At 38.6% G+C, this 24,469-nt stretch overlaps 1 protein-coding gene across 1 annotated transcript in view; it reads left to right on the top strand.

Annotated features, from left to right (window-relative positions):
• The first annotated feature begins 1,736 nt into the window (after window positions 1-1,736).
• Window positions 1,737-24,469, top strand: part of CNTNAP5 (contactin associated protein family member 5) — a 211,046-nt gene continuing 188,313 nt past the window's right edge. Inside the window, exon 1 of the mRNA XM_067298578.1 lies at window positions 1,737-1,883. Within this exon, the coding sequence (XP_067154679.1) occupies window positions 1,821-1,883 (63 nt within the window). The 5' untranslated portion in view covers window positions 1,737-1,820. The remainder of the gene's footprint in view (window positions 1,884-24,469) is intronic.

Genomic DNA, 24,469 nt, shown 5'->3' with positions numbered 1-24,469 from the left:
TGAATTCTAGCTATGGAATAAATAGACTTTTATTTCAGGAACTGAGACTAAATCTTATCTTAATGAAATGTAAATAATAGTAAAAAAAAAAAAAAAAGTAAAAAAAATTAGATAAATGGTTAAAAAACAAAACAAAACTAACGCTTGTTCTTAAACAAAGGAATTTCAATTGTGAGTTGGAAAATCCTGTGTGGACCAAGAAAACTAAGAAAGCTTTTTAAAGGGCAAAGTTATTGAAATTTGAGTTCTTTGATATCAGCCACATTTATTGATCTTTTGACTCAGTTCAATGCAATAAACTATTCATGGAGCAGCTTTGAGACAGATCAATTAATAAGATAAAAATATTAAGTTAAATTCAGCTATTTATAACCAAAAGTTATTGACGCATTTTCTTTGGAAATACATATTTAGATTCCTTCTCATAGTTCACATGAGGAATTGTTAATGCTTTATTCTCAACTCTGTATTTCCCCTTTTCCTCCTAATGTAATTGTATTCACTGCAATTGCATGGAAGTGCTTTTTTAAACTTCACTGTTGATGACAAAACAAACAAGATGGGTTGCAGAAGCACTGACAGCTGTAAAATTTGCTGCTTTGGATAGTTTGTTAATGGCTTCTATGTTCTTCATATCTGCATTATTTGCTTATTTGTAAAGCTTAGGTGAATGCTGAATGTATGTAGAGAATAAATGTGTGCAAGTAGAAACAAGGTAAAAGAAAATAAATATAGTTTATAATTTATAAGTGTAAGAGTAAACAAGGGAACATAAGACTATATTCCAGTCTGGAAGGATTTGATTTTATAACCATAAGATCATGATTATTGTAGTGATTTGTTAGGATTCAAGCAGTAGTTGCAGTTCCATGTTTCATTGGCTTGACATTATCGTGGGCCTGCTTAGCCACTAGAAGAATTCAAGGGATAGTAGATGTTTTTACTTTTTTAGGACAAACATGAGTTATAAAATATCAGCTTCCATGATTTACTTCTAAAGTCTCCATTCCAGAATGGAGAAGTTAATCATGGAGGTTGGTAATTTGTAACTTGTATTTGTCCTGATAAAGATTTTTTCTTCTTTTATTTACGATAAAATGCATGCTCACTTAGCAAGCATCTTGTGTAAGGAAGGAGGTTATTTTCCGATGTGAAGGCAGTCCTTTTAGTTGTTTGATAAAATATTCTCTATCTTTGACCTATTATTTCAAGTGCCTTTGAACCTCTAATTAAACACTTCTATCAAATACTTTATAGGGCACAAATCACGATAGCTAAGATTTTTTCATATCTTTCAAAACATAGCAAAAAAGAAGTCAAAGCAAATTTGAAGTTAGAAATCGGCATTTGCAGATTTGCACAAGCGTATAAGGAAGGAATAGGTATGATTTTTGCTGCTAATGGTGTCATCCTCACTGACACTTGTTTAGCTAACAAGGACTAGGTTTTCTTGAAACTTCTTAGAAATTCAAAATTCCTTATGAATTGTATGTTAAGTAAGAAAGCGTAGAAGCAGCACACCAGGTAGTGTATTTTAATATGCTAATACAAAACCAGGAATGAGTAGCTTTACTTTCAGAAAGTAAAGACTTCTCTGTGATAACCTGAAATAAGATGATGGTTCTTTCTAGGATATCGCTTTTTGTGTTGTCTGTGTTCTCTACATTGTCTTTTTCTAATCTCTCTTAGGAGCTGGTGGCTGGTCTCCACTTGACTCAAATGAGCAGCAGTGGCTCCAGATTGATCTAGGAGACAGAGTTGAGATTGTTGCGGTTGCTACCCAAGGAAGGTACGGGAGCTCAGACTGGGTAACCAGCTACATGCTGATGTTCAGCGACACCGGCCGCAACTGGAAACAGTACAGACAAGAAGACATCATCTGGGTAGGTCTGAACCTTTCTCCTGATCTATTATTTTAAGTCAAACAGGTGAGTTGTAGATATGTTTGCCCTGGATTGTTCTGGTTCAGGCTCAATGTGGTATTTGGAGAAATGGATTCAAGTTCAGATCAGGTGAAGGCAGCAGTGGTGAGAGAGCAGGCCTGAGTTACTCCACAGGGTGTTTTGATCTAAACTACTTCTGTCACCAATTGTCTGTGTAATACAGTTTCAGACCCTCAGGACTACATTGTTTTTTAGACTATACAGATGTTCAAGGCACTCGAAATGATCTTCTTTGCCTGGTAGGCTTTGATTCAGGAACAGCAGGGCAAGTGGGACTAATCATGTACATACTTCTTTTGGGAAATAAAGAAATTAACCCTGTCCCTTATGCGCACTTGCTGACCAGAACAGCTGAGCTCATGCTGGGGCAGACGGGTGGTAAATTGCTCCTCAGCTGGAGAAAGCTGGAGCTGCAGCATGACTTCTGAGATGATTTAGCTGATGCACCAGAAGTGCTCAAGGCTTTTCCTAAAACTTTAATGCAGCCTTGAAGCTTGCTGTGTCGCAAGTTCCATATATGGCCATGTCAGGTGCTGTTTGTAGGACTGTGAGCAGTAGCAATTCCGCTTCAAATGTGGATGGAGAAGCTCAAAATTATTCCTCTCATATGAATGATCTTAATGAATTGTTGCATCCTCGCTGTGCTGTTCTCGGGTTCTGGCCATCAATAGCCTTGGTAGTGTGACAGTATGTGTTGGTGAATAAAACGTACTTGTGATGAAAATCAAATGAAACATTTAAGGGTGATCAGGTAGACTTCTGTTTTCATCTTAATTTTTTCCCTGGTTAACATCTTGGTTAACTGCTGTGTCAGAAAGCAGATTTTGCTTCCAGAACTTAATGATTATGAATGAGGAGAGTTGTGGTTGCAGAAAGAGAGGAGAGGGGCTGTTTAATTTTTTCCTGAGCATGTTCTACGCAGTGGGAACGCATGTATTGGATGGTTTTAAAATCTATTGTGTTCCCACTGTCTTTGTTTTAATGTGGATTTGCTTTAGGGAAAAGCTGTTTAAGCTGTCGTTCCTTTAGAAAGGCAACTTTGGCCCAAAGATGGTCATAAAGTTAAGTGTGGCTCTGCTTCACCTGTCACTTATAAAGTTATATTAGGCTGGCTTCATTTCAGATACTTATATGCTTTTTTTATATTGAAAACAGTAGAATTTTATTCTGAACTGCTTGTAGTAATTATTTAATCTGGGTCTGGACTTCTACTCCTGGGATACTGAAATCCAGAATTCAGGTATTTTTACACACTCATTTTCATTAAAGGCTGCTTTACCTGATAATATTATGTGCCTTGTTAAGATTTTATATTAGGATAAATTAACTTTTGATTACATGTCTAATGTTTCCATCTGTCTCTTTTTTGGAAACCTTTGACCTTTTATTTTTTGTAAGGTTTACTTCTTAAAGGGAAACTTGAAAAGACAACAAGTAGAATTTATCATAGCAGATTTTCATGGCCTAAGGATCCAGTTTAGTGAGTTTCTGATCTGGCACCAAATATTGCACACAACAATAGGAATATGTCCAGCGGGCATTTGAAAGTGTATCAGGATTTATAAAAAGCATGAACTCTTGCTTTGCTAAATGATCATGTAAGGTGATTCAAGAAAAAAAACCTGACACAAGCTCTAAAGCTTCAGTAGATCTGGAGATTTTCCTTCTGGAGAGGTATCACTCTAATCTACAGAGGATATTGGTTTTATATATAATTTAGGAAAAATGAAATAGAAAAGGTAACACCGGGGGAAGGATTTGGATATTCTCCCCCAGCACATTAGTTTCTATAAATTACATTTACGATATGAACCAATAATATAAGTTCAGTCCAGTAGAAGCACTTGCTCCACATCCCCATGCAAGGGGCTTGAAGAGCCTGTTAGGAAGCATCACCAAACTTCACTATCGGAATAACTCTTCTACAAAATCTGATGGTGAAAATCCAAAGTGGACTGATGTGATATTTCATTAGACTTTACAGTCAGCTCAAACTGGCAAGTCTCGTTAACACCTAAGAGCTTGTATGCTTGCCTGTGGAATTAATGTAGCTCAAAAGATACTTCTGTAAAAATTTTATTCTAACTAAAGAGAAAGTTCTTTTTTTTGTGGCACTTTTAAGTTTGTTTCACTAGATGAAAATAGAACTTGAGGAAAGCCAAGGAAGCTTTCAGAACTGTTTATAGAATTATAATCTCAAATTTTGAGGTGTTTCCATTTTATTGGTGGTAATCTTTTCCTAGGCTTTGTCTTAACCAAGAAAAAAATACACTAGCCTTATTTCAAAGATTTTTCTATACAAGGTGGACATCTGGATGAAGTGAGAGCAAGCACCATGGTGTGCTTGTCCTAAACATCTGGCTGATTCAATAGCTATAAGAAGTTCTGTGTCGCGCACATCTCAGAAGAGACCTGTAGCCCTTTACTTAAGGGAGGGAAGCAGAGTGGATCATTTTACAAAGGTACCAAGCAGCTCTTTGGGGTAGCCTACACTGAGGAGTCCCAAGATGGACAGTATCAGCAATGGGGAACTGTCTTGCATACTTTTTGGGGGGGAAGGGGAGGGGAGAGGGGTACTAATATAGTTTGTCTGTAAAAGCAGGATTCAAGGTAGGGAGTCTATGGCAAATTACCATGTTATGAGAAGCCTCTCAGTCACAGCGAGGGAATTGAGGGGGGTTAAAATGACAGGTTATTGTGAATTTTGAACATTTCAGAAATCTCAACAGGTTGGGTGGGAAATGCTTTTTCCCCCCAGCTTTAACTTTGAAACTTTTTCCTTTGTCCTTAAGACAGGGACTTAATGCTGTCTTAGTCCCTCAGGACTTAGAGCTTTTTAAGATTTCCATTTTAAACTTTTGTATTTAGCTAAAAATGCTAGAAATTTACCTACTTTATTGCTTTTTGTCTCAGAAAGCTGAGCTGCTCCTAACTTAAGAAGTGGGCAACATTGTGACTCAACTTCCATGGGGCTCTGAAATCGAAATAATTGTTGCCTGGAGTTCCTTATGTGGTCTGCTGTATCAATATAAAATACTGTGATGCATTGGGCCTATTAGGTCCTCTGATACAGCTCCCACTTCAGTAAAACTAGCTAGAAGTTTGTGCTTTGAATGGATATTACTGCTTGTCTTGCACAAACTGCTCATTGGTGACAACTGATTGTTCATTCATGGCTGCTGAAAGGCGAGATTATGTATCAGTAGAAGGGAGCTAGGTATTCTGGTGAATTATTTTCTTGTTTTCGGAAGGCGATATAACTATGTGGTGAACCATCTGAAAAAATGATTGTACACTGAACTGGTGAAAAGAAGGGTGTAAAAAGCACCCTGTGTTTCAAAGCAAGCATTTGATTTCAGTTAGAGGTTTCACTTTGGTTTTTCTTTGTTTTCCTTCCTTGGAATGAAAACAGAATCTTAAAATTTCTTCTCCACTATGTGTGTTAAAATAAAACTGTCAGAAACTACCTGACCCAAGTTAGATTGAACTGCAATTTCTGTCAGTTTATCTGCATGCTCCAGAGACAAAGCTGTTGGGTATTCCTGGGTGTCTACACTGAAGTACTGGAGGAGGACGAAAAGGGTTACTGGCACAGCCTTTCCCCATTGCATGTCTTGGGCCACTGGCCACGCTTGGTGGAGATAGCAGGAAGGCCATAGAGCCCCTTGATAGTCCCTAGGTAAATCTGCCTCTGGATGAAACTCTTTCTAATTATGCAGCAGGCACAAATGTCTGATACTCCATATTGCAAGCAGAGTTCCTGAGGAGTTGTTTCCAACTGTCTGGTGTAGGTTTTGTCCATACAAATGTCATGTGTGCCCTTCAACACATCTGAGACCTGGGTATGTGAATTGTTCATTGGGCTGCCAATAAAACAGATGTTTGCACACCAGTATGTGACCATCTCACTAGTAAAAATCCCCTTCTTTACAGAGATTACGAGGCTTATTATCCTCCTCTCAGGGCACGCAACAGCTCCCATCAACTTCACCGTTAATGGCAGTGCTGCATAGACAGATCGCAAGGAGAATCAGAAAACCTCTTACGTTTTCACTCAGCCTGTGTTTATGATGTTAGTAAATTCTGCAGCTGGAGTTGAAGACAAGGCAGATTAGCCATTTAAAACCAATTTTCCAACCCCATTTGTATTTAAATAATCTTGTTACAAAAGGACTCTGTGGTTCAGAGCAAACTAGGCTTATAATTATATTTTCAATGTGGATAAATCAGCTGTGTGTGGACACACTAGCTATTGATTGGGAGACATAAAGCATAAATCTTATTGCTTGTAACAAGTAAATGATTTTTCAGTTTTTTTTAAGCAATGAATAATTCAGAATTTACTTTACCTGCATACGCAACACAGTTTGAGTCAGTCCAAATTGTGTATATTACTGGGACAGAAGAGTGGGCTGTGATACAATGCTACTTCATTTTAGATAGCAATTTTTATGCCATCTATATTGAAAAATACTTTACAAAGCTGAAAAACACAATTATGCAGGAAGACACAAAGGAAAGGGGAGGGAGCAGGCATAAATGTATCTAGGAAAAAGAAAAGAGATGTTCTTTAGTCAAAGTTTTGAAAGAAGATGAAGTTCGGAAATGGAGATAAAGGGAGCCTATTCTGAGAGTGGCGGAGAACATTCTTGTAGTAGAATAATGAAACTCTGTGGCAAGGCAATAAAAGGGAAAAACGGTATAGATAGCAAGGAGATGCTTCATATTCTGTGCAAATACTTGCATTCAGCAGAACTGTGAAGTTGGTGAAACTACTTATACATCCACTGTTAAGTGCATATGGAAGGTAGGAGACATCCAGAGTTGGAGGGGGAACTGAGCCCTCGCCCCAAGGTCGCAAGATAGGGAGAGCACCTCCGCTGTTGGACCCCATGGTCATGGTTCATGAATCATACAACACAGAGCTTCACCCAGAGAGAAGTGCCACAGTGTCTGTCCCACTTCTTGTAGGTGGTGTGTGAGGCTGGAGAGTTGACGGGAGGCTGAGGGCATATTAGGAATTTGACATTCTCAGGGGAGCAGAAAAGATGGGGTTGAACAGAGGTGATAAAGATCCCTTGCAGCCTCTTTCCCCAGGAAGACCCTTGCTTGCATGTAAGCTTTTGCTGAACCAGAGGCTTTGCTAATGGAGTCTAGAGGAGGGACACTCTTAATTGGTTTATAAATCTGCTCGAGTGCAGTAAACTTTCCCATTTCTGCTCTAGCTGGATAATGATTGTGGGATTGTTTTGGTGAGTTAATTATCATGAACATGATTAGAATGTTAATCTTCTTGTCAGATTTATCGTTGTCCAATTTATTCTAAAACATTGTATAGTTCCAACTCCTAATGTCCTTCAAGCAAGGCCAGAGCAAAATGCTTCCTAAAGTGGAGAAGTTCTGCATTGTTTGGTTGGATTAGCAATTAAATTTCTGCTTGCCTTGTAATAATGCTTCCCACTGTACAAGTATTCAGATATATTTAACTTGCTCTGTACACAGTAATTATTGCCAAGGAAATAGGTGTTAAACAGTATGTATCTATGGATTATTGTCTTTTTCTTTGCTCTAGCTGAAATAAGAAAGGGAGGAATTCTAGTCCAATTGCTACTTTTAGGTAGAAATGAGGGAAGCAATCCAGTCTTGTTGTGGAAAGCTTTCCAGAGGTTTCCATCACTGTTCCTGCAAGACCTATGCTATTACAGCTTTTGAAGATGGAACCATTAGCCTCTTGTTGTATTTAGAACTGTTCTGATTTAAGACTCTCTTATTCTGAGATGTTGCTTGCATGTTACTAATCTGCTTCTGATTCTGGTTTAGCTTACTGGGCTGGCTGCAAACCTGTGCAGAGCCTCTTGATTATGTTCTCAGGAAATCTGTCTTCTTGATACTGCCAGGGCAGTTATCCCTTTGGGAAGATGATTCAAAGTGCCAGTATATATATATATATATATATATATATTTTTTTGTGAAGTGCACTCTGTATGGACTCATGCCTGACTAAAATGGATATACATAGATTGCAAATTACACTTCAGTATAGCGATACCTGAATTAGCCTTAAACCAACTGAATTTTGCATGAATTCTGTGACCTTACAGTGTGCCTTTATAGTTGGTTAACTGTAAAGTGATATCAAGGTTGAGTCTACAGAATTTAGTGCTGACATTAACATCATACCCATCAATAATGTCTTCAGTAATTCTCTGTGCTTGATCTCTGGTAGCAGGTTACTCTGACCAAGGAAACTCTAAGAAATGTGTGTATTTGCAGTCAGGGCTATCCTCACTGACCTCCCAGTCCTATTCCTTTGCAAGTTGTCTGAAATTCATCTATACTCTGTAACCCTCCAGCCCAAGAGGTTTGTTAAATGTCTCACAATTTTTTTCATTCCCACTTCCTAGAGCTTTTGTACAAGCTTTTCTCTCTACTGCTTCATGTTATCCATAGGGACCATGGTGTGAGAATCAGTAGTGCTGGCTATAATGGATTGGAGTGAGAAGAGTAGTTTGCGTGGTTCTGTCTGAAACTGCTGTTGAAGGTTGACCCTAAAACATATGTACCTGCCAACAATCTCCTGCACATGTTTGTCATGGCTACAAAGCTGCTGTTTTCCCTTCCAGGTTTCTTTTAAGAGAATATGTGTTAGTGGAAGCACGCTATGATAAATAGTAACTAGTGGATGTTTTCTTTCAGATGGGGGATTTTAGCCAGCAACTCCTTTGTATTGGTAGATCAACCTTCATCATTCTTGTTTGCATATTGTGTTCTATGGTATGTGAACCTAAAAATAGGTGTCTTTACAAATTATAAATAAATATGGAACAAGCAGTACTTCAATCCATTTAGTTTCACCTCTAGTGAGCAAATGACCATTTGCAAATGGACTAAAATGAGAAAGCAGCGTAGAGCAACGAACAAATGGTAAAGCTGTTTTGCTAAAGGAAAATGCATCATTAATTTGTTCGTAGCAAACAATTTACAAAGATTAGCCAAATAAAAATGTCCCCAGGATAAGCACTAAAGCTGATCCACCCACAGCTGAAAACTATTCCAAAACAATAATAGTTGGATTGACTGCAGTGCTGTGGAGAGAAGTTACCTGATGCCTTGAATTGCTTCCGCAGCCAGCCTGCATTTATAGATACGCAACCAAGAAAGAATACAAGAATACAGAATACAATATGCAAATTTTTTTCTTCTACAATTTTCCCAATGAAGCCTGTGTTAATTTCCATAGTCCTTCTGGGTCATATTGATCAGGATAGAGTGACTTCTGGGGCTGGTAATGAGGTCTGGAGTCTTTAACCTTAAAAAGGCTGTTTAAATCCAGATGGAATTGTTTGAACATGAAAAACTATATAATGTGCTGTGAGCATCCTGCTAGCAGCCTGATCAGCTGCTCAGTGTACAAGGAGAAACACTTGACATCCTCAGGAGTTGCTTGCCAGGCTTCTTAGCGGGAAGCGGAGGGGAGCTTTCAGGGCCTTCACTCTGAGTACCTTTCTGTGTGATGGGAAGACTCCAGAAAAGAGCACGGTTAGTCAGCGCTGCCTGTACTTTCAGAGCTCAGCTCTTAATGAGGTTCCCCGCAATTGCTTGGTAGACTTCAGGAGTGGTGAGAATGGCACTAGTCTCCTTGATGTCAAATTCTTTTATGAACTCTTGGCTAACAACCTGAACTAGAAAATAACACTGGTTGTCCTCCTGCTGAGATGTGACATTTCTGCTGATTCTCTTTTAGATTAGTTTAACCCAAATGAATAACTAGCTTATCAGCTCTTCTGGGTTGACTTGGACTGTTCAGATCTATAATAACTGATGTAAGAAACTATCTATTTTACTCTGAGCCCTTTCTAAACGTTGGATAATTCCTGCAGTGAGAAGTGGCCAGGGAAGTGGAAACCTGTAGCCTGTGGCTAGTGGAAATGGCATGTAAGAGGAGGAGGCAAGGTATAAACAAGTCATTGCAAATCACTCTAGGAATGGGATTTTAATCAGATATTAAACACTGATAGGGTGTTGGCTAGGCAAAGGAAGGTGATATTATACAGACACCATGTTTAGTGATAAGACATGCTAATGAACTGGTGAGCAGGTTGGAAAGTGGTTTTGGAGGAGAAAGGAGAGAATTACCATGACACCTGAAAGGGAGAAGAGACAGAGATGTAGAAAGCTGTAATTAATGAGCAGTGTTAACTGTGATGCACTAGCAGATGTGGAGGAAGTTGGAGTTGCTCAAAGAACAAGTTATAAACAGTTGCTTCACAAGGAAGACAAATTTCTCAGTAGCTTTAGTACTTAAGATGGAAATAAAGATTTGCTTCATTACATCTTCAGTCAATATCAACAGAAACCAAGTATCTGTTATCTCTGCTCATCCACTTCTTGTCTCTTCGGTTAGCAGATTTGTATCCCACTTCTGAGTAACACTTGTTATTCGCGACTTAATGTTCTCAATGTTTCCAGCTACTAGAAGCCCATCAGCACTAAAAGGGCCTTTACAAAGCACTTCTGAGATACTTTCCTTAAAATCTGCTATGTTCACAGAAACTTTTCCTTTTCTTCCATGTAAAAATTGAAACTTTGTACAGTGGCAATGAGAGGATGGGGGTTAGAGAGGCAGGTATCGGCCTCTCTGGTTCAGACAGAGGACTCTGTATTAAAACCTTATTTTTCTTGGCTTGTTTGTCAAAATTTGTATTCTGTAAGTCTCTTGGGTTATATGGACATTCAGCTGCATTTCTCCTTTAAGGCATGGTTGAGAGCCTGTTGCTGTTGGGAATCCTTCCTCTTCGGGGATCCCAGAGCCATAAGGATAAAGAAATATATCAGCTAAAAGTCTACCCCATAATACTCCATGGATGAACAGAGGGACCAATTACTTTTTCACTTTTTTTTTTAAAACTGATGTATTCTGGGTGTTTTGTGTGGATTATACAAATTTTTAGAATTTTTAGGCTTCTGTTCTGCCTATTAATGTGTGACTCTTTTTGAGGAGATTAAACATAAAAAAAAAAAAAATCCAGGCAACCACCCAATTAGAATTGTTTGACAAATGATATTTTATTGCCTTTGGGGTAACCCAGAAATTCTGAAGAGGAAACATCTTGTTTGCAGTGTTGGAAATACACTCATTGTAGATTTTTTTTTTTTTTCTTCTTACTAGTTTTCAGCATAATATGGATTTATTATTCAAAGAATTAAGGAGAGAGGATTTCTTTACCTGTGGAAAGAGCTTTATTATTTGTTTTCTTTATCATTAGGAAGCAAGTTTTATCAGATTTTTTTCCAAATATCAGTGCCTGTACTTGAATATTCCAAGTTTGGAAAAACTGTTTCTCTAGTGCCTAATATAGGCATAAAGTACAGATAAGATACATATTTAATATTTTATTAGATATGTTGCCTAATTTAAAAAAAAAGAATCAGTAAGATTACTGATATCTTAAAAATGAATGCAAGTAGTATTCTTAGTATGAAGGACCTGTTTTAATACTCTCCCTTTACAAATATGTGTTTTACGTTCTTTCAGTGACTTCCAAGTTTGCACTAGAATTTTTAAAAAAGAAATATATTCCAGTCATCTTGAAGGTCATAATACTGACTTTGTTTTTAATTCTCAAAGTTGTTTCTCTGGGGTGGGGGTGAATAGAAAGTAAGTCCTTAAAAGATCCCTGAAGTACATTTAAAAAAAAAAAGAAGAAGAAGGTATTAGCAGAATAAATACAACTGTCCTTGTTTCTTTGAAATGTAACTTAACTGCAAAGCTTTTAATATGCATCTGGCACTTTGGGAGAGCTACGCATACCAGTCTTGCAGGATTTGGCTTATGTTAGGAGAGTCAGCAATCAAAGACAAAATAGTGTGAGCAAACCAAGACAGAGAGTAAATCCTTAAGTAGTATTACTTGAAGAACTTTCATCAGGGAATAAATATTCATGGGAGGGGGCGGAAATACAGTCCTAGAAACATTATAAAAGGTTCCATATATATACGTTTACAACTTGGATGGGAGATGAGACTCGGCTCAGGAATAAAATCTAGTCCCTGCTGTGCTCAGGGAACACTTAATGTGAGTCACTTATTTTTATTTTAAATATGCAGACTCCCACACCAGTGATGAGAATGGACAAGTCTTCCCCAGAGCAGATTCTTGTTTTCCTGAGATGAGGTTTGGTAGGCTTTGGAGAATTTATGTGGAAAGACTGGCCGCCTCAGAGTATTTCATGTTTAGGTTCAGTTCTCAAAAATAATGATTTCATTTACAACAGCTTCCATTTGGAAATTAGAGCTATCAGTTTAAAATATGCCTCATGCTTGCCTCCGGAGAGTCTGTGCCTTGATACAAAATCAAGCAAGCATCCAAACTTGGGTCAGATATTTTAAAAAGCTGCTCCAAAAGAACTTTACATCTTCAACTTGGGAATTTTTTTGAAGACTAAAGCAATTCTGGCAATGCCTAGCAATTCTATATAATCTCCTTCAATAAATCCCCACAATCCAAGAGGTGTAGGTACCTTCTGATGGCACTGGGATGATGGCTGATTTTGGCTGATGCTTTCAAATCTTTTCTTTGGATAATACTGGGGGAAGAATAGCAGTGTCTTGAGATGGCAGGGATTTATAGTGGCATCAAAATAAAAATGCAGTCTAGCTTCTGGATTCAGTTTTTCTAATTCCCCTTTATTCTCTCATTGTCATCAGGAGACTTATTAAATGTCTAGTTTGAGGGTCCTCCATTCTCCATGTCGGACCCAAGCCAGTATTTTTGTGGCAGTCTTTGGGCACAGATGAGCACTTTGTTCTGTACTTTGTTCTTCAGAGCCGGTTCGTGGCTGTTCAGTGCTCTCCATCGAGTCCTTCCGTCTGAAAGCATTTGGATTCCAGTCATAGCACATGTGTGCCCAGTGAATGATCATTTTCTGCTAAAAAGAGAGAAACAAAGAAATGCTATAGCAATAATGCCTGCTGAAAAGCCTTCTGTAGTCTATTACCCAGTAAGGAAATACAGATAGCATTTAGTCAGGAGAGTCAGTACTAAGATTCATCCTTTCTGAAGATGCTGGGTCTCTACTCTTAGTCACGTCTCCTTGTGAAGTACTATTTTCTTTAAATGATGACCATGAAAAATCTCTCTCATTGCTTAAGAAAAAGTCTTATTCCATTTCCCGTTAATATTTGCTGTGTCTTCAAAACAGAAGCATCCAGAAAACTGGGAAACTGGGTTTTAAGATTTTTGTAGTGGGAAAATTGGTCTCAAATTTTAAAGCTACTTGCAGTATCATTGTCTTTGAAAGCAACTTTCTGGTATTGGCACTTTGACAGGAAGTGTGGATCCAAGTTCCTATGGAGGCAGACAAATTCCTCAAATGGTGTTAGTGAAACTTGAGGCTCCTGAGAGCAAAGAACCTCTACAACAGCTACTTTGGCATCTGTTCCCTTCCACCAATATTAAACATGAATAGACTGAAAGGATGTTGGACAGGGAGAGGTTGATGTTGATGCTAGCATCACAGTCAGCCTTTGCCTTGGCATTGTCTCACTTGGCCCTGAAACGAGTGCATCATTACACGTTATTAACTCGCCTGGTGCTGAAGCCTGGATTGCTGATTTACATGACTCGTGTGCCTTCCATACTGCTGATGAAGTGATTCTCATTTCTGGTACCTGCATACTTGAGTGAATTATCTCAGTGACTTGGGGAATTTAGGAATAGCCATGGAATCGGTCACCATTAGACACTGCCTGCATCAAATGCTTGAAACAGTTTCTGCTTAAAAAAAAAAAAAAAATCCCAGTCTCGGTTAACAAGGAACATGGAGTGATGGGAGGAGGCATTTACATAAAGAACCTGTGGTCTGTGGTCTCCTGGTTGTGTCAGACTTTCCTTTTCCATAATTCTCCGTGCCTTGAAAGAAAGGAAGAGCAAAGTTTGGATGATCTCTTTAGTTCCTGCAAAGCTTTACAATATTACTTTTCAGATCTGCTGTTTATAATTGCCACCTTCAAAAGGTTTCCCTTTTGCCGTATCCAGCCTCATGCTGCTTTCAGATATTGCGTTCTAGCATCAGCTGGGTCTTCAGGGAAAAGATTTGCTCTCCAGAGGAGAGGGAACTATTCAGTATTCTCCCTGCAAAGCAATTTCTAGATTTCTGAAGAACAGGCTCCCCCCCACCCTGAGAAATTTCCACCTCATGGCTTTTAAGTTGTTTTGCAATGGAGTTGTTGTTCAAGCATTTGTCATTGTGTTCATTACATGTCTTTACAATAGGCAGTTTTACTTGCTATTAATTTGTGTCTCAGGATGCATAAACACAGGCTTTTATGCGCATTCAATATGTGGTCCTTTATAAGCACTCTCTAAACTTTCTAATTTCAACTTGTTTCTTGTTACAAGATAATAAGCGCACAAACAAAACCAGAAAGGATTTATTTGGAAGGAGATTTGGGTTTATTGTACTAATAAATGTAGCCCCTCACTGGTTTTATTTTTGCTGGAAGGCAAATCCAAAACTTGCATATTTTGGGTGTTGAGAACAGTATTATGTATATGCAGAGTCGGATCCTTTCCCAAGTTTTTGTCCTTTTTGTCCTTTATGTCAATGCAGTCAGCCAAAGTGGGTAGCTGATTTCTGTAGAGAGCATGTTGTGTTAACAAATGATACCCACCAAACTGTAATGAGGTTCAACCAGCCACAGCAAAAGCTATCCCAGTTAAGAAAATTTCAGTGGCTGTGATTTGTATAGCAGTCATGTAGTCCAATGATTGACACGTTTACAAGTAGCAACTTCTTGTTGACAGTAAACCTCAAGATTAGGTACTATAGTAAGGAGAAAGCATTCAGATGTGCTCTCCCAACCTGCTATCTACAGAAATTGTGAGCTCCACTCTATGTGGGAGTCACATACAGGAAGAAAGAGAAAAAGATTACTTACCCTTAGGGAAACTGAATTCTTTGAAATGTGATGGTTGTGGAGGTCATGTGTCTGGTATCTTCTGGGCATGCTGGAAATACTCTGAATTCCCTTATAGAAGGAGGGAATTTCATTGCCAGCCTGAATGCAAAAGATGTCTTCAGAACTTTTCTTACTCATGCTGTTCCCCCCTCACCTTTTTCCTTCCTTTTTCTCTCTCTTTTTACTTTAATAATTTAATTGCTTTAATAACTCATCTATACTGTCTTCTGCTATTCTTGTATTTCCTGATGGCAGGTTTAGAAGTACTATATTACGTATCAATGTCATTATAAGGGTAATTTACCTATCAGTTATGGTTTCAGCATGTCTGAAAGCTTGAAGGGATACTGCTCTTAGGTTATGATCAGTCAAGTCTGGAAGTTGTCTTCATGGTCCCAAGTGCTACTATTTTGAATAAAGAATCTTTGCAGAATCTGGCTCTCCCATGAGATCCACAGAAGTACCCAGAGAACCAGTTCAGTATGATCTCACTGCCTTTTCTGATAGGCAGAAGCTACTGCTGTGAAGGGGGTTTTAAGCAGGGAGAAGACCCCCATAATTCATAGAATTGAGCAAGAAATCAATGTAGAAGGTTATTTATGGTTAGATCTTTATTCAAAGAATGCAGGGTGACCGAAGTTTTATAAATTTGTAAGATATCAATTGCCCAGTTTATAAGATACAGACGCTCTTCAAAACATCGGGGACGATGACACACTGAAGTGTAGGTGAGTTAGGTGTCATTTCACCATGAGTGACTGAACATAGCTCTTTCTGTGGACCCTGAGAATTAGCTTCAACGTTATAGTTGTCCCCTCCCCTTCCTCATCAAACCCAGACATGATGATAATGAATTGACTGAGTGTGGTAAAGATACTTCCTAAGAAATACGGGCAGTTTCATGTCCTACTGTCAGTGAAGGAGATTAACTATGAAAAGCATGAAGAAGAACAAAAAAATGAGCAGTTTTTGACAGAAAGAAAAGAAGCTCTCTGAAGCTACACCAAGCAGCTGTAATATGGGCTAACTTTTCTACTGATAACAGCTCTCCTGGTATGGACGTTTAAACTAATGATAGTTGAAACTCTCCTCTAAGCAGAACTTCCTCCTGAAATACCCAGAGAAAATGCACAGTAGAGATTCTGTCGAAGTATAGAGATAATGGTATTTTGGAAATGTTAGACTGCTTTTGTTTTGGTCATTTCTCCAAATGTAAAGATACATTGTAATGAAAAGGATAGGAAAGATTAAAGCTAAGATAGCCTTTAGATTCATATAACATTCAGATTAATTTCTTTATGGAAATTCTCAAGTGGAAAGAATATGAAAATAGTTCTCGAGCTTTGTAAGGTTATCAATATTTTAATATTGCCTGTTACCTCTACTTACAGGAAGTAGTAACCAACTTCAAAAGATGCTTTTTTGAAATCTGTGAGCTTATTCGTTTACAAGTAACTACTTAAATGAATAAGAATTTTAGCCTGTGATCTGGCAAATGTGAGCACTTGTGCATTTATATTTGCAGAATGAGCCATGAAGCATAATTTAGAAATGAGGAAATCTGAAATGTTGATTCCAAATAAGCCTATAATAGAATTTCCAGTAGTGCCAAGATTTCATCCCATTCCTGTAATTAGGTACTGAAAATAACATATTTTAGAGTAGGGACTATACAATTATATACTTGCTGAACTTAGAAGTTAATCACTTTAGTTTTCTCACTTACAATGAAGTTTGTTTTTCCTTTCTTTCTGGAAAACTGTTTCTCTGCCTACCAAACTCAACTCTGACTATCTGTCTTAGTGTTTTGCTCTTGTCTACATTTTGTGGCTGGCCAGACTCACTGCAAGCAACTGCATATCTGCTGTCTAATTAAAAAGAGCTTCAGTGGCACATTCCCATGAAGTAAGGCCTTAACTTCCACTGAACTTTGTTTCTTCTTTTCATTCTTTTAAGCTGAAGGTCAAGTTTTAGTGCTTAGCCTTAGTATTTAAAGGCTTACAGTGGTATCTAAGTTTATAATCCATGGATGTTTCAGTTATAGTTTTGTAAAATGTGTACTATTTCAGCCTATGAAATATGTGCATGTGATAAAGCATCTATCACTGTAAAGGTTAACAGAAATAGTGATCTGCAAAGAATAATCTTATGAAATTAAAGATGTACAGATGTTTGAAGAGTTATCAGCAAACATGCATGGCAGTTGTGTGTGTATATATACTTGTACATAAATACATACCTACCTATAGGACAGTGGAGAAGCAAGCCTGAGACAGAAGGAGAGCAGAATTTCAGGTGGCATTAGTCCAGCCATGTCTGGGAAAATGCGACAATGATGATTTATAATTACTGTGATGAAAATAACGATGATTCTGTTGCCATATTTTTTTACCACAGCCTCAGGAATATAAGTAATTATGTGATGATCAGTTGATTCTGCATATTCACGAATTTAGCTATTTATCATAAATGGTTTAGTCCCTTGGACTCAGTCCAGGCTCTTATTTCATATGGTTGGTTACAAAAGAGGAAGTGGAAGGAAGCAAATTTTTTCCTAGCTACATGTATCCAAACAAAGTCAGTTCTACATTAACGTAATCCTTATTATTAATTGCAATCTTTATTTTTCCAGATTAAAAAAAAAACAACACCTTGTGCAGAAGACGCCTACACTTTCCTCCTTTAGGTACCCACTGGAAGGGTCTCTAATGATAAGCTTCTGCATATGCCACACTTCAGAGCCCTCCTGCCCACCCACCCCCCCATTTTATCTGCACAAAAGCTGGATTTTTAGTGGTCAAATTAGACTGAATTCAGGAGGTCCAGCTTGTGTGTTTGGTTCCATCTCCACCAAAGCCTTCCCCTGGTGGTCCCTATCCCAATATTGTTGTTCCAGCAAAATTCTCACTGATTTTTAGGGCCTCCAAAGCCCTTGCTATTTATAAACCCATTTTATCTCAGACTGCATTTTTCATAGCCTTGTAGCTGCCTTGTAGCTTCTTCCCTACTCCTTCCCCTTTCCCCAACTGAAAACTATTGGGTTTGAGTTGTGTAAAGAAAGAGGCACGCTTAAGGTCTACTGGTGGTTGTCCTGGTATATAGCTAAATTCTTGTGTATTGCTACACAATTCAACATTAAGGTGTGCATTGGTTTTGTTTTCTATAACACTACTGAACAAAGTAGCTAGAATGTTAAATAGATAGAAAACATCGTGTTCAAAATTAGCAATGACAATTTTACTGCAAGTCCCAAGGCACCTTCAAGGCCTTAGTTTTTCCTCTTTTCCTTTTTGTTTCTCGTTCCATAATGAAAGGTGATTAAAACATCTATCAGTTTGACACCTTGGACTTGGATTACATTTGTCTATGGTAGCTCTTCCGAGACAGGAAAAGGTGCAAATCAGTGGGTCACTACGCACAGGTGCGAATTTAAACAAGTTCTTCATACTGACACCCTGAATCCTTTAGCTTGGCCTCCTGCAATCTGGCATGACTTTACATACACATAGTTGTTTTCTGTATATGCTTTCCCTGTTGATGATGGGGCAAGCTGCTTATCAAATGTTGGATATTCTGTCTATGGTGTGACCCTCACACATTCAGGCACAAAATTCAATGTGACATCAAATGGGCCCTGCGGATTTCTTTGGGTAGCAACAGGCACAGGAATAAGCAAAACATTGCAGTGTCACTGATGAAGTAGCAGTGCTGTCAGGCCTAGATGTCTGAAAGCCCTAGTCCAAAGACAGTGAGCCATGGCCTGTCTTTCATTAATTTGTTGTAAATCCTCTAATTAGGGACATTTCTTTATCCCATGTTAATCATTACCTTCCTGGCCTAATTACACCTACCAGCTTTCAAGTGTATGGTTATATAAATGAGTTCATTGTATTTCACATTTGGCAGATAGGCTGAAGTTTCTCTGTGTTATAGTTGGCTGAAAGCCTAAATCCCAGTGTTTGTATCCCTCAAATCTCACAGGTTTTCATCTCTAGGCAGCTGTATAGTTCTGGCTATCTTGGGCCATCCTTCTAGGCTTTGGCATGCCTTGAGCCTCCTTCAGAGATCAGAGCACACCCCTGCACCACTGCCATGCAGCTGTGTCACTTTTAAAGTAGTCTCAACCAACATCAAATGCCTCGTGTCCTGAGATTTTCCTGCAGCAAGGTGAGCAGCTACGTTCTACAGCTCTTGTGCTCTGTTCTTGTGGCTCCAGGAGCCTTGCATCCTTATTTTCAGATTGAAGTAGCCCTCTTAGGAGTATTGGAGAACAGCAAGAGAGATGACTGCTCCATGATTAGTGTTCTTGCAGATGAGATAGCAAACCTCAGCCCACCTGAGGATAGTGCTGAACCCAGGTCCTTCACTTCCAAATGAAGAGAGGTGTCTCATTTCCAAGGTAACCTGCTTCTTGTTATGTTATGGTCTTTTCTCCTGGCTGCTTAATTTTGTAACGATACCAAGTGCAATGATAGCTCTGGTACCTTTAGTATGCCCAAGGTTAGGCAGCAAAATATCTGACTGCTTAGACTCATGGGCCTGGACATCCAGAGAAGCAGATGTGTAGGAAACTGGGGAACCTCTAGGTCAAATGGTCAAAGATTTTAGAAATCTCTGTTAAGCAGGAGAGGTTTAGAATCACAGTTTTGAACTTCAAAGGCTTAAATCTGCTTAAGTCCTTTAACAAGTCTTTATATGAGTCTGGCTTTATGACTATATAAATCTGGGGACAGTGGTAGAAGGGACTCACTGTCTCTCTGTTCCGCTGTGAATGAATTGTAATGAAATGGCAGTAGGCTTGGGCAGATCAATATCACTGTTCTGTGCAATTTTTAAAAACTAAAGTTACAGCAGAAAAGACGGTTATTGCAGTGCTACTTAATTCATTTGGTAATAGAGTGCATTGATTGATATTGTCATAAATAACAAAACGTTTCATCTGTGCCTCCTCATTGCCCTATCACATTATGCATACAGGCTAAGAGGGGGGAAAAAAATAGCTACAGCCCTTCTAAGCCTCAGGCTAACAAGCCTTATTGATTGCACTTGTCGTGAGTAAGCTAAAGCTAAAAGATAGCAATCCATAGGATTCGTATATAACCATCCTAGGCCAGGCTCGAATCCACCATGTTTGCTGTATGGCTAATGCCTGTAGATGCTATGCTGATGTTAAGCAGCTAACATGTTTTACTGGAAACCAAGTGCGAATAGAAGTCTCATGTTCTGCCTAGTGATTGGCAAAATCAATCTTAATTAGGCTGCAGATATTCAAGGCTGCTCTAAACCTGAGCCTTTTCTTGATCCCTTTTAATTATGTATTCAGATCAAAATGACATCCTAAGCTATTATCCTGCTTGTTAAACCCACTCAGTTGCTTGTTGTCTGGGCAAATGCATCTACATCTTACTAAGCTGCATAAATGGTTTTCTCTGTCAAAATGTCCTCTCTGTGGCAAGCTGCAGCTGTAGCCCTTCAGCATTTTGGTTACCTGACCTCCTGACAAAACTTCTGAGCTGCTCTGTGTAATTTGCTTTTCTGCTTTTTGCTTTTCAGACCTTTCTGAAGTCTCATTTATCCTTTTTTCTATTGGGTTCCAAGGGTAGCTCAATGTCTAGGTGGTAGATCAGATTTTTATTTTTCTTTTGGCATGTATTAAGGGAACAAGAATATTTCTCTTTACCTCAAACATGAGCTCTTGTATCTGGCTGTGGATGGACAAAGATGCCCATTTCCTTGCACTTCGCTGGAGGAGACAGAGGGGCACATGCTGGATGTGGGAGCCTTGTCCCTTATGTTTACTAATTAGCAGAGCTGACATTCAGGAGCCGGGGAGAAGGCAAGATGTTTAACCAGTAAGTGTTTGGGGGCTAGTTCAATTTTGTATACATGACCTTTTCTTTAAAAATCTGCTGCAAATACTGATTCCTTGGGCCTCTATGGTATACTGAGGTGTACGAGATGGTAAGTGGAACTGAGCCAAACACCTGAACTAGCATAAAATCTTCTCAACTCGCACGTGGGTGCATGTACCTGCACATCAGCTAGGTTTGTTACCTTCCCCTTCCACCTACTGTTAAAAACACTATTTCTAATCTCTTAATATTTTCTTAGAGGGATGAGTAGAGTCCTGTGAGGCAGGACATCGTACTCTTGGGGCGGTCCATTCTTCAGAGAGCACTGCTCTTCCATCAGAGATGAAATCCCAGTGGACTAGGCTCTTGGCCCTCCGACCTGGGGAAGAAAAGGCTACGTAGAATGGGAGCATCAATCCTAGTGGTAGGGCAGCAGTAAAATAGGAGGAATCAACTATGAAAAATACATTGGCTTTCCTTTTCCCTCCTTCCTTACAGAAAGAGCAGGTAAATGCATATGAAAACTAAGCAACATATGAAAATCAAAACTAGAAGAACTGACAAATGTTAAATGAAATGGGTGTTAGTGGAAATGAGGCCAATGAAGGCATTTGGTTTGTGGAGATCAGCATCTTTCAGTAGTTATTCAGACCAAGGAGCCTTCTTGCCTGTTTACAGACACTGCTTGGCAGACCTCTTTGTAGAGAGCTCCTTCCTGTTTCTTTCTTTTTTTCATTTCTATTTTTTTCTGTGCTCGTTTCCTTTCAGTGTGGCTGTGCTGGTTCTATTATTTAGTCCTTCTTCCAAAGTTTTTCTGGATGTAATTTCCATACGTACTATTTATTGTGGGGGTTTTATTAACTTTTACAGCACTCTTTTTGTTGGCATTGAGCTACTAAACATAATGTACTGCAGGCAAAAAAATATTGAATGGTACCTCTGATAAGTAGCAAAGGGAATCCTTTGGTGCCAGTCCTGTAGTTAAAACAAACAAACAAAAAAACCCCCCACACATTATGAACTCAGATTTCCAGAAATAAAACAAGAAAAAAATCTTAACTGCATCAAGCATTGTTCTCTGAAAGTCACTGTATTCTAATTTTGCCAGAGGACATAGTAATGTATTGAGTCCTTTGACATCAGGATACAACTGAAAATTGTGATCCGCTGCTGCTTTTATAAAGCTGTATGTAAAGCTTTTGTTGTTTCTATTATATTGGACCTTAGGATTTGGTTCTGTGATCCCCTAAATAAGAAAAACTCCTGCTGCTTCCAGGGTTTATTCAGTTCTTATGCTCTGTAATTTTCTGCTAATACTTGAGGTTCTTGTGGACTTGCTTTGCAGAGAGCAAAACTTTGGAGAAATCTTTGGAAATACATGCAGAATAATGCTTTTCACATACTTACACAGCTTAGTTAAGTCAGAAATTTCTTTCTTCAAGCTGTAATAGCTTTGGTTTTTGGTTGCTCCGGTATCTTTTCAGACCTCAGGCGTTGTCTTTACCGCCATGAGCTAGTGCTAATGTTGTCCAATTTTTAAGCTGTCCTCATCAACAAAAACGATTGCACAGGAGCAACGCATACCTTGAGTCTTCTTTGGAAAAGTCCTGGCAAGAGTCCTGATTAAAGTATTAAAAGTAGGTGCAAAGAGGGAGGACCTGGAGGAAGAATGAAGTTGTTCTCTGGACAATTGTCAATTGTCTGTTGAGACTACAGGCCCCCAAAGATCTTATTGTCCCAGGATCCTCCATCCTCCGGTGCCTTATAGTCCTCTTCCTCATCCTTAAGCCTGCTCTGAACTTCCCAGTTATTAAGGTGGTCTGTGCTGAGTCTCTGCATTTAATATTTGGTTTTCATGAGACCTAAAGCAACTCTCAGTATCAGGAAACAGGTGATTTGATCCTGTTGCCATTTAACTGAGTGGCTTAAATACACCCCTTAATTTTTATTTGCAAACTTTTTCTGCAGAAAGATAGGATGTCTTATCTTTCAGAAGTAGGGAAAGAGCACTGGAAAAATTAGAAATGCTTGGAGGCTGTGTGCCTCAGTTATCCCTGTATTTTTGCAGACAGCTGTTCCCTGGCTGTGATCTCTTAATGACCTTCATTTGAAAGACATTCTTTAAAAACAAGCATGTGCATGCATATTAATAAACCATTTAAAAATTTATTGTATCTTTCTGTTAATTTTTAAATTGCTTCATTTTGATCAGACACACATTGGTCAGCTTTATTGGCTTTTTATTAAAATATATAATACAGTTGCTTAGTAAGGTTTATGTTTTTGGGTTGCAAACCTTGCAAACAAGCCTTTTATTTTCTATTTAAAAATTAAGGGGGGGGGGATTCATTGAACTGAAAACGTTAGGATTATCTAATTGGCAGGATACTAAGTTACAGGCTGATTCTTCAGTTCCTTACTATGTTGATGAATATACCTTATCCACTTTTAACATGTAGCCCTGCAGTACTATGTGTAAATTACAAATCTAGAATTCCAAATAATTCCTCAGTACTCACTTGAAGAAATAAACACTCTGAGCTTTACTGTTAAGACAAATATTTCTACCTTTTATTTTCTTTGTGATCCTTTATATTTTTTAAGTTGTTCTGGAATGCATTAAACTGAGGTTTTTTTCTTTTTCTTATTATTACTTGTTTTTTGCTTTCTCAATGAAATTGTGACCTCTTGTCCTGGAATGCATTAAACAGAGTTTTTTCTTGTTTTTTTTTTTTTAATTATTATTTGTTTTTTACTTTCTGGGCAAAATCATGACCTTCAACTTTACTGCATCACTGCTGGCAAGTCACTAACTTCCAAATGAATATTTTTCTGTGTAAGTGATTACTGCAGCATGACTTCACAAGGTTTGCTTGAATTTTAGCCCAGATGCATATAGGTCTCGATTTATAATGCATTTTTGCCAGGTGTCCAAGAGGGATGTTTCTTCTTCCTGAGGCTATCAGACATCCTCGGAAGTAACATGCACATTAGCTGTAAAGTTGTTCTCAGTTTTCATGATCCGAGTGGCCTGGAAGCATTGAGAAATGGATAATGATGCTTGGGATAGAGGCTGAATCTGACCTTTTAGTACCCATGACAAACCAGAGGGTAAACAAATCCCTTCAGAAAGGAATTAGCATTGGATCCACTCCCCCCCCCCCCCCCCGAAATCTGCTAAAGGTAACTACTCTTCTGGACTGTTAGTGCTAGTGTTTCCAGGCTCAGAAAAGTTTCTGACTCTTGGCAGAACAAATCTCTCACCCACTGTCAGTAGAAACTTCTTTCTGCTAAGATCTTTCCTTCCTGCTTTCTCTAGAGTACATTCATGAAAGTCATGTTTTGAAATGATAACCTGTTTGGGGCATTGAGTATTTATTCAAGCAAATTAGCAACTCTATCTTTGATATGTGCTTTTGCGTCATTTAAGCCAGTGTACCATTATTCTTTCTACAAGTATCCTCTTCTGCTTCCAGGCATACTGACTTTGTCTGCAGTATGAGCTATTTTTGCAGCAACACATACTTTTGTTTAAATGGATGTGTAAGAGTATCAATGTAAAGCTCAGTACTCAGTTATCGGTATTACCAAGTAATGGATGGGCCAGAACAAGACACCCTCCTAGAACCATTAGAAGCAAAGGGAACACTCTCTCTGGTTGGAAATTGGATAAGTTGGAGCACAATTAGATAAATGATCAGACTTACCTAAAGT

The sequence above is a fragment of the Apteryx mantelli genome, chromosome 6 (genome assembly GCF_036417845.1).
Source record: "Apteryx mantelli isolate bAptMan1 chromosome 6, bAptMan1.hap1, whole genome shotgun sequence".
Taxonomy (NCBI): Eukaryota; Metazoa; Chordata; class Aves; order Apterygiformes; family Apterygidae; genus Apteryx; species Apteryx mantelli.
The sequence above is the reverse complement of the archived record's forward strand: the minus strand, read 5'-3'. Positions and strand labels throughout refer to the sequence as shown.